This window comes from Patiria miniata, unplaced genomic scaffold, assembly GCF_015706575.1.
Source record: "Patiria miniata isolate m_02_andy unplaced genomic scaffold, ASM1570657v1 HiC_scaffold_5, whole genome shotgun sequence".
NCBI classification, from domain to species: domain Eukaryota; kingdom Metazoa; phylum Echinodermata; class Asteroidea; order Valvatida; family Asterinidae; genus Patiria; species Patiria miniata.
The window spans coordinates 24,857,075-24,870,017 of record NW_024037072.1 but is presented as its reverse complement, the minus strand read 5'-3'; the positions used below and the strand labels follow the sequence as shown (position 1 = coordinate 24,870,017).

Sequence of the window (12,943 nt, the reverse complement as noted above, 5' to 3'; positions counted from 1 at the left end):
TGCCTTGCCCAAGCGCACAAGCACCATGTTCCCGTCAGGATTTGAACCCATGTACCACGGCACACGAGTCGAACACCGTAACCATTAGACCACAGCACCTCACGATTGATGATTTCGTGGTATTTCAAAAACATTACAACTTCCTTCGTATTTAGATCGCCACTGTGCAAAATCTAACTCGCCCCATTCTTTATTTCCTGTAGATACCAACGTACGCTAGAAGCATGTGCTCTCAATAAAGACATCGGCGATCTGCCGGCCGGAGATTTGACTGAAATTGGCGAGAAGGGGATTAATCTTAGTGGTGGACAAAAACAACGAGTCAGCTTAGCACGAGCTTTGTATTCCCAAACCGAACTAGTTCTCCTGGTAAAACCAAAAGCCAATCTTTTTATTATCCATGGTCATGAAGTAAACATACCTATGATGAATTTGTTAACATCCCCATAGGAAGGCTTATTCTTGAGGCTTTCAATATCAATGAGATATTAAACAATAATATTAATTATGTGTGGTGGACATACAACGCTTTCCACTCAAGATAGGTCTCGAAGTGCTTCACAATTATTATCCCTGTTCAACAGGCGATGTCCTCTTTTCTGAATCCGAAATCAGCGCAATGTGGTCTCTACCCTCCCAGGTACCAATTCGTACCCCTGGGTGGAGAGAGATAAAAGTGTCTTGCCCAAAGACACAAGCACCACGTTCCCCGTCAGGGTTCGAACCCGGTGACCATGACACATGGGTCGAACACCGCAACCATCGGACCACTGCGCTCTAGCTTCAAATTACTTTGGTGTATTTCCATAATGTTTTAACCTTCACTTTGTACAAACCCCACAGGATGACACTTTATCTGCTCTTGACAGTCATGTTGCCCATCACGTGTTCATGAATGCAATACTTGGTCTTCTGCGCATGGAGAAGAGAACTGCAGTGTTGGTTTCTACAGACGGAAAGTACCAAGAATTCGCCGACAAGGTGAGACCATTATTCCTTCTATGGCCGCGTCCGAGTTACTGGCTACGGCTGGAAATAACACACGGGTCTATGGCCAAAAAAAGTCTCCGGTTTCTGGTATGCGCGCGCGTCGCCGTAGCCATGCGCGTCGGCAAAATGAAACAGTTTTTTTTTTCAATGAAAGATGATGTCTCAAAACCGCCAAACTCACTAGTTTGACTGGAATCCTGCTGCAAGGGCGGATCCAGGGGGGGGGGGGGGGCCCAAAAAAAAACGAAACCAATTTTTTTTATATGTGACATCGCAATAAAGGCAGGCAATTAGTACACCACCATCTTTTCCTAAAAAAAACATTGGTTAAAGTGGTCAGAAATTGCCTCAGATCGCACCACAGAGCATCTAGAATCCAAAAAAAATTCCGGGCCCTTAAGCGGGCCCCGAACCCCACGCCGTAATTTTTTTGACCCACTTTTTGGGGGGACCACAAATTTTTTTGGCCCCCCCCCAAAAAATTGTGTTCTGGATCCGCCCTTGTCCTGCTGCTGCACAATTTTAACGTGTTTTTAGATTGGGTTATGGTCGAGAATAAGCTTTATGTGGCCTCTCTGGACTCCCATATATTTGCACTAAGTTTAGTCGGGCACCATTTGCAGTCATCAGCCGACATTTGAAGCAAAAAAATCAGGTAAAAAAAAAAAAAAGCCGCGTCGCCGCACCCTTTTTGGGGCAAGCTCCATACCAGAAACCGTAGACTTTTTTTGGGCCTATAGGAAGTGGCTCAAGTCTGTACAGGAAGCCCATGTAGACAATGTTTATTTTGTTCATGCATGGCGCGTCTAAACGGACTGCTCCACTCAAATGTTTATAAGAAGGCCGCACACAATTCGTAGCCTTGTCTTTGCATTGAAAGGTAAATTATTTGCCAACTTATACATGATAAGACGAGGCACATCGCAAATGAATAACCAAATTTAAGTATACTAGTTTTGCGTTAACAGACTGAATGTTGTGCATTGGAGCCTGCTCCGTATTACTCTCCAGTCATTAGCTGTTATGTTGCCCTGTTATGAAAGCCATTTGAAGCCTGCATAAAATACTTACCTTTAAATTTTTTTCTTGTAATTTTTGTTGTTTTACATTTTCAAGGTTGTAACAATACAGAGAGGCGTCATAGTCCACGAGAAGGTCTCACCCGAGTTGGATGAAACGCTTCAACGGAGAATACCTTCAATTCTTACAGACCCATTGGCGCATACTGAACGGCAAGAACAAGTAAAACAAACATCTACGAATACTGAAAACAAGAAAGGTACACAATTCAATCTTTTTAAACACTGGCCAGAAATATTGAAAATTCCATTAGCAAAAAGCGTCGCAATTTTTCGGCCTTTGGATAACTTTGAAGGGAAAGTCGCGTCCTCTAACTTTCATAAATTTAAGATATTTATCATTTCTGATCATCTATATCTTTCAAATCCCATGTGTCTCTTAGATATCTTCTTATTTAGTACAAGTGCTATGTTACGTTTGCCCATTAGGCCTATTGGGATTAATTAAAAAATATTACAACTTTGCAATAGTTATCACCATCATTACAGATGCATACCCCATTCTCTTAAAAACATTATAGTTTCTCCTAACTAATTCTTAATTTGTATTTTTTGTTTTAACGAAAAATTACTTTATTCAGATGTGGGCGTCTGCAACCCTCTGAAAAGGGCTTTGATTCATTTAATGCACAAAGTAACCCGCCCTGCGAGTCTGGTAGTCAATAATTCGAATTTTGTGAAGAAATATAATTCAATAGCTAAACGTAGGTGGATTGTTTTGATTCATTGTCTCATTCAAAAGTGCTAGAAAAATAGCAATTGAAATATATCACGGGGAGACATCTTTAAGCATGTATGAATGATACATCCAAATTTTGGTCTTAATATTATGTACATCAGTCTGAGTTCAAGTCTGTGGCGATAAACTGATTCAGGTTTTCTGTTTTATTCAGAGAAAGCCAAAAGTGTTTGTCATTACGCCAGTCTGCCAGTTTGTTTTACTTTTGGCATCACATGCCGTTCACATTATACAGATGGGGTTAATGCACACGTAGGACGGCTTATTGACGAGGAGGAGAAGGCAAGTGGTTCAATATCCCCGCACGTCTACATCTTCTACTTCAAGATCATGGGAGTTGCTTTTGTTGTGGCAGTGATACTCAGCTACATCGGGAAGCAGGCCCTGACGACAGCCGCGGACTTCTGGTTGGCTGGATGGGCGGAGCACAATGTTACTCTGGTCAATGTAGGTTTACTGATTGAGTTGGAATCTGACAAGCAACGGGAGCTAAATACAAAAAAAAACCATAGTGGAGGCAAACAATTGCATTGACATTACGCTACCGTCGGGAAATGGATTCTTTCAAACAGCATTTTTGTTTTTTACCGGATTCCAAAACAAAGCGCTTTATCGACGCCACTCTGTATGGATTGCTATTTTACAGGATTCCTTTTCAGCCAACCAATCAAAACAGTTTTTCCTGATGCTTCACTTTGAAGTTTCGTAACGTCTTGCGTAGGACTTGCTCTATGTCGTGCACCTTGAAGCGTTTACCCATATAATTTTGTTTCTCTTTTTTTTCACGACAGTTCAAGTTCTACCACTTCCACAGTTTCAGAGACATTTCGAACGCGTGACATGCTCCTTATGTTTTAATATTATAATGAGCACTTCCAATTCTACGCACTTTACAATTATACACTAAATTCAATGAAGTACACTATAATAATAAGTGTTTTATGAGTGCTAGAATGAAGAGACCAAGATCATCACAAATGTCATTTAGGAAAATACCAAAGTAGGAAAAACCATACCATTTTAGCAAAATAACAGGATTGTAAGCTCAGATACATTATGATAGAAGTCTAACAGCGTAAAGCATACAGAAGATTAGAAAAGTTGGGATAATCAGATCCGTATGAACAATACTCAGTTCATATATACCAGTTCACGTTTTTCCCGATTCAATATTAGGACGACATCACTTTACACTACGTGCGTGGATATGCCTGGCTGACAATAGCAAATGTATTGGCACCAGGAGCCATCCTCTTGTGTATTGGAAGCACTCTAGCCAGCAAACGGATACACAAAGCTATGATCCAAAATATCTTCCGACTACCTGTAAGGTATTGAAGCCTCCATTCGATCTAATCATTCTGCATATAGATTTAGATGTAAATGTAGCATTGCCGGATCCGGGTCGGGGGGGGGGGGGGGTCATCCCCTCCCCAATATTTGTTTCTAATCGGAGGAGTGAAGACACCTTTTTCTCTTAAATGTCAGGAAATTACCTTAAAACGTTGCGTATCTCCCTCGCAAGCCATAAGCTACACACACCGTTTAGTTTTAATATTACAATGTGGAAATAACGCATGATACCATATACTTAATCGCCTTCCCCTTTTTGAATAAAAAAAAATGTACTCGAGCCCTCTTGGCCCCCCCCCCCGAAAAAAATTGGTTCTGGATCCGCCCTTGTTGTAATGTAGTTATTTCCTTTACCAAAATGGTGCCTATTAATAGGGAGACATTCCCATAGACTTGTGCCCAAACAAAAATCGTCACTAAAACGTTCCCCAACCAAAACTCTCTAATAATACATTGGTATAATTATGACGTTTGTCATTTTAGAGCGCCAAATTATAATTAAAGAGATAGCATATAATGTTATACATTTCAGGCCTGCTCTTACAAAGTTTCTTACAAAGTTTCTATATATTAATGCATTTTCCAGGTTTTTTGACATCAATCCTGTCGGCCGAATTCTAAATAGACTATCGACCGATACCTACAGGGTAGATATGGTAAGATTTGTTACTTTTGAAAAACATGTTATTGTCACATTAACGTTATACGTTGTAGTTTGCATCTGTAACCAGGTTGTCCCTATATTTGACCCCTTTTATTACCGATTCAATCAGGAATCAGACTTTGACATTTATTACATAATACTGTTAATTTTATCTTTTCGTTATTTATGAAAAATCCTTGAATTTTTGCTTGCGCCACAAGTGTAGCCCTATGTTATGAATATTTGGTATTGTATGAAACTCCCCCTCAGTTTACTATTTCTTATTTTCTTATTTCTTATTTATTCTACTATTCGAACCACAATCTTTGTCGAACGATCGTTAGTATCCAAGTATAGTCGATGTGAGTAAAATTCTTGAGTACAATCAGATGCTAATTTATTTGTTTAATTTTTCTTTTTTCCCCAGAAAATTCAGTTTACCTGGATGAATATACTAACATTCACCACCGCTTGTGCTGTCAAGATTGCTACAATCGTCGCTATCCTTCCAGGCTTCACGGTCCTGTTGGTCCCAATGGCGATATTGATATTCTGGGTTCAGAAACGATTCATTACTGTATCAAGGTACTTCCCTTGCGTCTTTTTGATGAAAGAAACCCAAGACAGGCGCGCTGGGTATATTATAGACAGATAGGCAGATAGATGTATACATGGTTTATTTGTTTCTTAGGACAAGATTTGGCAATCACAAATTGAATTGCATCAAGTCGAGACCGGTAATAAATCTCGTGCACAGTGCTTATAAATACATCCAAATAAAATAAAAGTAACCAAATGCAAATAATAGCAATTACCCAGATGTCGACTCCCTAACAAAAGTTGTTTGTCCCAGCTTCAGGCCCAAAAGTACCAGTAAATTGCAAATCCTAAACTTCATTACTTAATATTTTCAATAAGAAGGCTAAAAACAAATGTCATTTGGTATCCACTATATGGGCATGGGTTTGCAAGTGGACAATTTACGACAACTTTTTTTTTCTGAAAGATATATTTCCCGTGCTTTTTTCAAATTTCACCTAGAAAACTGCATTTTTTTCACCAATTGTACAATTTCTTAGCGATATAAAAGTTATTCACTTTCGAATGAGGCACCCGACAAAAAAAAATCTACCGACTTTTAGTTAGTGAATTATCTCCTCTCAAAATTCGAATTATAAGGCTGCCAGACAATAATTAGGCTCTCACAGGGCGGGTGGTTTGTGTACAGAATAAAAACCTTTTGTTTAGAGGGTTGCAGACGCCCAAAATCAGAATAAAGTACTTTTCTTCGTTTAAACATAATATACAAATTGAAATATCGTAAGGAGAAAAAAAAATCCATTTTTTGAAAGGCATGGGATGGATCTCTTACTCAATTGTTTGCCTTTGCCTTTCGCACACGGTAAATTTCGTTATACGTGTATATTGTGCCTAAATTACTGGGTGCATGTGTAATATTATTGTCTTCTCCTGCATTACAGTGAAATCAATTTGTATTGGTTTTATTAATTACTGAACAGAGAATTGGAGAGACAGTTCAGTACCTCCCGATCACCTATCTACGCTGATTTGTCTGAAATGTTGAATGGGACTACGACCATTCGAGCATATAGGTAGGTTTCATTGTGTGTCTCAAGGATTCATCAACTGATATTCATGGTTGTTGCACTCTTGTCAAATCGCTTAAGGTCGTCAATGTGTTTTGATTTTCCTCTCAAAATGTAACAGATTTCGTAAAAAAGTAGCCGACCACCCAAATTTCGTCAATTCTATAATCCATTCGTTTAAAATCATTAAGTAACGACTTGCAGCTCCACACTGAGTATAGTTGACTGACATTTGACATTTTCAGACATCAAGAGAGATTTTGCAAGAGGCTTCGACATCACATAGATGTAAGCAATACCAGTCGCTTGTACCTTGAAGCTACACAACGATGGTCATTAACAAGGCTCGTGAGTAACTCTGTTACCATTTCAATTCAGTAACATTCTTTTTCACAAATCATGCAAGAATAATTTGCTGTTCATTATTGGCTTCACAATATTAAAGATGCACATTCGGCTTGATTTCACCAACTTCAATGTTTTAGATTTAGTTGTTTATTTATCTTCTTTAAAAGGTAAATACATATAGATTATTGTCTTACATGTACGGAGAAAACATAAAACCGCCGTTGTTTACATCGGACACGGCAGCGGTTTTTGGCCTTGTCTGGACCCATTCCCTTTATCGAATTCAAAATATCAACAAATGACTGGCGCCTCCTTAATGAATGTGACAATTCCGAGTGATTTTGAGGATCAACACTATATCTTTGTACTAAACTATCTGTGCGCGGTAATTACTTAATGTAATTAATCAGCGAGCGGTGGGTAGAGGGTTGGTGTTGCAACGTCATGTTTATCCACCGACTAGTTGTAAAATGGGGCCAAAAATAATAAATGGATTGCTAAATTAAGTTCCTGCATTTATTCTCTAATTGCCTTAGAATGCAACAGAAGTCGGTAGACGCATTTTTGAGCCCAACATATACTCTCTTTCCCTTGAAAGTATTCTCCTTTAATAGAGTTAATGTGAAATGGCTGAACAATCTAAAGTGTGAACTGACTTCAAAGAGGATAACATGGAACCAAAATAAGTTTGGAACCAAATATAGTTTGTAGGTTTTTTTTTTACTGTTTGAAGATTTTTTCCCCAATAATTTAAGACAATTTATTTCTCATATATTCTTTCTTCCAGGATGGCCTGTCTTCGGTTATAGTATTCGGTGTTACTCTGGTCTCGTTAGTTGCCTTTTTGCTAGGCGGCCTCAGCAGCAGTTTAACAGGACTTTGTGTCGTCTACTCAATCCAGGTATTACGTTAGGGTGCAAAATTAATATATAATCAATTTAGGCCTACACAACTTTTGTTTCTTCTAATTTTCCAAGATAAACCCTCGTCCATTTTGTACAAGCCATAATGTTTCCCTAACAAGTTTCCTCTGCTTATTTGAAAAACCATCTTCCAAAAAAAACCACGAAATCATCCCACTGTGTTCAATTGACTTAATATACTTCCTTACTCAATTTTGTTACACAATATAGGCCTACATTAATTCCACCATCCACTTAAAGATGTCCAGGCTAGACGTTGTTTTGATTGATATATCTCCATTGATCACTTAAAGCCATGGTCATTTGCTTTTCATGCATTTTGTTCGTTTCCAATAATAACACCAATACAATCCAAAGAAAAATGTTAAAAAACTAACCTGTGGAAGTTTCAGCTCAGTGGATATCGAACTTTTCCAGAAAATAATGAAAAAAAACCCCAACCTTTTGATCACGAAACACGATTTCGTCTATAGCAATCTGTATTTAGAACAAAAAAAAATAGGCGATGACTGATCGTTGGAAATGATTTCTTCGAAAATGACACCAATGCAGGCGGATTATTTCACAGGGTATTTAGTATCGATACGAGCCAAGTAAGCTTTTTGATAACAATTCGGTAAGTTACTTTTGGCATAAATGCAAATGATCCTTTTTGCCTTTAAACTTTCTTTCCACAGTCGACATCCAATTTGCAAAGTTTGGCTCGTGCAGTATCGGACTGTGAGCTATTCATGAATGCAGTGGAACGCATTATGCACTACGCCAAACTACCAACGGAATCCTATGAAGGTATCTGTTACTTTCTATTTACAGTGTCTCGTCTTGCTTAGCTACTGTCAACCTGTTGCTACTACACTGTAAACCTTTTATAAATTGTTATAAAAGATTTTTGAAACAGTTTATAAACATTTAGCACGTTTAACGAGAGAGGGGGATTTACTATATTAAAAATCCTATGGGTTTAAATTTTGAGTCAGCTCCATTACTCAGATATCCACGCACCAAAACAAAGCCTCAGACAGCCGGGTTTACTTTTGCTGCTGCTTGTAATTTAAAGTTGACTTTCACGCAGGAAAAGAAATATTAAACATTCCTTAATTGTGTTATTGTAAACGCCTCGTGAACGGCGCTGTTTAGGAATACTAAACATCTCGTACAACTTGTAAACAGTTCCTTACTTCCTAAGCAGCGCCGTTCACGAGACGGCGATCAGAATGTTTAAACTTTGTTTTCCTGAAATGAAATTTCACTTGATCTCGTTTCTGATTTTTTCTTCTATACACAAAGGGAAAAGGCCAAAAAATTGGCCTGGATGTGGAGATATTATGATTAATAACGTGTCAGCCAGATATGCTGATGACTTGGAACCAGTCTTGCGCAATATCACCGTGGACATCAAGTCAGGACAAAAGGTTTGGTAGTAGCAATTGTTTTGTTTTGATCAGTGCTCAAGTTTGGTTCCTGATGTGGTCTACCAACTGCACATAATTGTTTGACATAGTAATAATAATGCTTACCTGTATGGATTGTTTCTTCCATTTTGCACCCAGACATCAAGTTTTATTTTGCAAAACTTAGGCCCTACTCTCATAAAATATTTTCTCAATTTATTCCGCAGAGATATGCTCAGGTTATACAATAATGCAATAAATATGAATTGATAATTTTCCTCAATTCTTAATCTTTTGTATATAGATCGGCGTATGCGGACGTACTGGAAGTGGCAAATCATCTCTTATGTTGACACTTTTTCGATGCTTAGATGTATTTGAAGGTAAAGTTAATGTAAACAATAACGAATAAACAATGAATATGTATATAATTAAAGGGAATATACAACATTTGCAAACATCGAAAAATAAAACTACAAAGTTTTTACGAAATACCTTACTAGGACGTTGGTAAATGACAGTCTAAAGCATCCTGTAAAATTATGGCACTTGGTGTGCAGTCATTTTCAAGAAAAATGTATTTTTGTAAAAATTTCCAGCAATGGTCAGCCGACCACCGTTGGAAAAACATAACTATTTTTCAACTACTGCTCCAAATTTACCATTAATTTAGTCAACATTTTGTTTGCTATTTGTTACATGTTCATGAACGGGTGCAGGCCAGCTAGACTGGTACCCTTACCTTACAATTTTCCGGCATCTGTAAATTGATTCATTTTATATTTAGTGGAGTCAGGGAACCAGACTACTTGAACAGTTTTGTTTTTCTTGGTTTTTCCAGCAGTTTCGAACACAAAACGTCAAACATGTCAGTGTAACAATATTTGATCTATTATACTAACCCCTCAAATAGTTCATTTCTGAAAATTACAGCAAAGGTCAATGATGTATATTCCCTTTAATATGAATATAATGATGAACATGTCTCAATCAAGATGCTAGTTTACTGTTGCAAATTAATACGGTTATAAATAATACATACATACTTGTAAAATAAGACAAGTAATCAGTAATAACATCAATAACACTCAGCACGTGTCTTTTAAGACATTCCCACGTGTCCCAATGATATGCTAAGTATATTCACGGAGGCCAATGGCAATGCCAGCACTGTGCAAAGCAACTGCCCGTTATTTGATATAATGCATTAAAAAACTGAGGAAACCTATTTTATGCATATTATATAGAGTTACAATCCAAGCTATGTTTCATCCCTTACAGGACAAATCTTTATAGATGGTATTGACATTTCAGCTGTTCATCTCACTACACTACGCCAACGTCTATCCATTATCCCACAGGATCCAATTCTCTTTAGTGGCTCCATCAGGTAGGCCTATGTCATCATTGGCATTATTATGATATATTGCTTAAACGATTTCTGCTATTCTAGTAGGTTAATAATGAGTCTTTCTGGTGTCGTGCACAAGACTGTATAACGTTCGACAATGTAATCCAATGCAGAAGTATGCCAGTGACAGAGATTGGGTTAAGCGCCGCAATCTGATGAGGATGACGTTGTATAGCTTCGATGTTAAGCCCTTTACCTTGAAAAATATGGTCTGGACGAACTGGAGGACATTAGATTAAAGCATTTTCAGTTTGTAATGAGCAGTTTTATCGTAGCACGCAGTTACTAGTTTTATTATTATATTGTAGTAGTTTTTGGTCAAATCGGCTTCCTTTATTCCATGAAAAACAAAATTATGGATTGCTTTATTTGCGTATTTAGTATACAACAATAGGTATGAGATAGAGAGAAGAAACCTGACGTTTTCAATACATATATTTTACTTTCCTTTTAAGGAGCAATTTGGATCCCGAGGGGACTTACACGGACGATAAGGACATTTGGCACGCGTTGGAATTGGCCCAGCTCAAAACCTTATGCCAAGCCTCGAAGAAAGGATTAGGTAATAAAGTGCTGTTCCCTGACGTGGCGCACTTCGACATTTACCCCGACTTTCCACATCAGTGTTGCCAAACTTCTTTGTTGACAAACTTCAAACTCATTCAGTAAAATACTGGTACATTTACCTTATTAATGCTTGCTATTTAACCTCTGTGAACAATTTAAGTTTCATGAAATTCAATCCGAAATTCAAAAACGGTGGTGTCCGGATATTGGGCACAAATCGGCTGAGTGTTCCACAACGTGGCGCACTTGCATAAATCTTGAAAAATTCCAAATTAACATTAAGAATTTCTGTAAAGTTGATAAATTCTGATAAACAGTTATTATCTCTACCTACATACCCAACTAGAAGTTTGTTAGCAAATTATTTTCTATTTTTTGGGGGGACATTTTCAAAGGGTTCACTGTGCACTTCGAAATGAAATCGGAAAATCACGCCGAAGTATTTTTTTCTTTTTACTTTGTAATATTGGCGTTGGCGCACGGAGCCCATACCCGTTCTCTTTCGGTATGTTATTTATGTCGACATAGAGCGTTTAATTTACCATCTTATCTATTGCATCTTACAGATACAGAGGTACGAGAGGGTGGGAGCAATTTTAGTGTTGGACAGAGACAACTCTTCTGTCTTGCCCGTGCCATATTGCGAAAGTCAACCATACTAGTCTTGGATGAGGCTACAGCGTCTATCGACCTTGAAACGGTACAAAAATATGCTTGATTTTACTTTTTATCGCGGCAATTTCAGTCTTATTGTCGGCAACTCATGTCTTCTAAGTCTTGAGAGGTTCTTCACTTAACTTCAGTTATTGTCATCAACAAAGTGGGCAAGTCGGATCCAGATCACAATTTTGGGGGGCCGAACAAATTTTGGTCCCCCCCCCAAAAAAAAAGGGTCCCAAAAATTATGGCGTGGGGTGCGGGGCCCGCTCAAGGACCCCTAATTTTCTGGGATTCTAGATGCTCTGTGGTGCGATTTGAGGCAATTTCTGACCACTTTGACCAAATCTTTTTTAGGCTAGGAAAAGATGGTGGTACGGTATACGCAGTGCCTGCCTTTTTTGCGACGTTACTTAAAGAAAAAAATTGTTTCTGTTTTTTTCCCGGGGGGGGGGGGGGGCATGGCCCACGTTGCCCCCATGGCTCCACCCTTGAAAGTGGGGCGGGTAATGTCATGACTCCTTGGGGCTCTCTTCATCGAGGATGAGACTATCTATGTCATCTGACTTGAGGTGGCGCTGTTCGTGAGAGTGGAGAGTGCTGCAGGTACATAGGGCACAGACGCCATAAAGAGAAAACAATCGCGTACACATTATGACGTACGTGGCATATAGGGGCCCCGCTCACCTCGGTCCCATGGTGTCAAGCAGTACGATCTCACTTAAATAATAGTAAGCAGTTAAGAGAGATGGGGGCCCGGTCCTTTAGATCCGCCACTGTGTGATTGTGCTTTATTGATCATTATTTTTAAAATCCAGGTCAGGTTTATTCAAGTGACTCACCAAGGACATTTCTAATGACTCCATTTTTTCCTCGAAAATTCTTGGAGGCTTAAAGCAACACACAGCTGAGAAATAACAAGTGCAATTTTCAAATACATGTGCCGATGAAATACGACCATCCATTCACATAGCATTGAACAACCATAAACATTTTTTTAAATCACAGGACCAAGTACTGCAGCGTGTAATTTCCGCTGCATTTTCAGGCAAGACAGTTATAACCGTTGCAGTAAGTATTTATTTTTTAAAGACTTACCCAACGTTTCTTCTCTTTAATTCATGCTGCCGAATGCCAAAATGTATTATCGGATAGGGCCTAGTACACAGAGTCTTCACTCTCCGGGTAGTGATCTCATCGAAACATTAATGTGGCATAATTATGATGTATGACTC

The 12,943-nt window shown here is 38.5% G+C and overlaps 1 protein-coding gene across 1 annotated transcript in view; it reads left to right on the top strand.

The window, feature by feature from the left end:
• LOC119741312 (putative ABC transporter C family member 15) overlaps window positions 1–12,943 on the top strand; it is a 28,084-nt gene that overhangs the window by 13,992 nt on the left and 1,149 nt on the right. Inside the window, exons 15-31 of the mRNA XM_038217061.1 lie at window positions 204–369; window positions 844–981; window positions 2,107–2,269; window positions 3,044–3,255; window positions 3,985–4,139; window positions 4,748–4,817; window positions 5,232–5,389; window positions 6,325–6,417; window positions 6,657–6,759; window positions 7,547–7,660; window positions 8,360–8,471; window positions 8,970–9,094; window positions 9,378–9,456; window positions 10,355–10,463; window positions 10,940–11,046; window positions 11,618–11,751; window positions 12,717–12,779. Coding sequence (XP_038072989.1) covers window positions 204–369; window positions 844–981; window positions 2,107–2,269; window positions 3,044–3,255; window positions 3,985–4,139; window positions 4,748–4,817; window positions 5,232–5,389; window positions 6,325–6,417; window positions 6,657–6,759; window positions 7,547–7,660; window positions 8,360–8,471; window positions 8,970–9,094; window positions 9,378–9,456; window positions 10,355–10,463; window positions 10,940–11,046; window positions 11,618–11,751; window positions 12,717–12,779 — 2,101 coding nt within the window. The remainder of the gene's footprint in view (window positions 1–203; window positions 370–843; window positions 982–2,106; window positions 2,270–3,043; window positions 3,256–3,984; window positions 4,140–4,747; window positions 4,818–5,231; window positions 5,390–6,324; window positions 6,418–6,656; window positions 6,760–7,546; window positions 7,661–8,359; window positions 8,472–8,969; window positions 9,095–9,377; window positions 9,457–10,354; window positions 10,464–10,939; window positions 11,047–11,617; window positions 11,752–12,716; window positions 12,780–12,943) is intronic.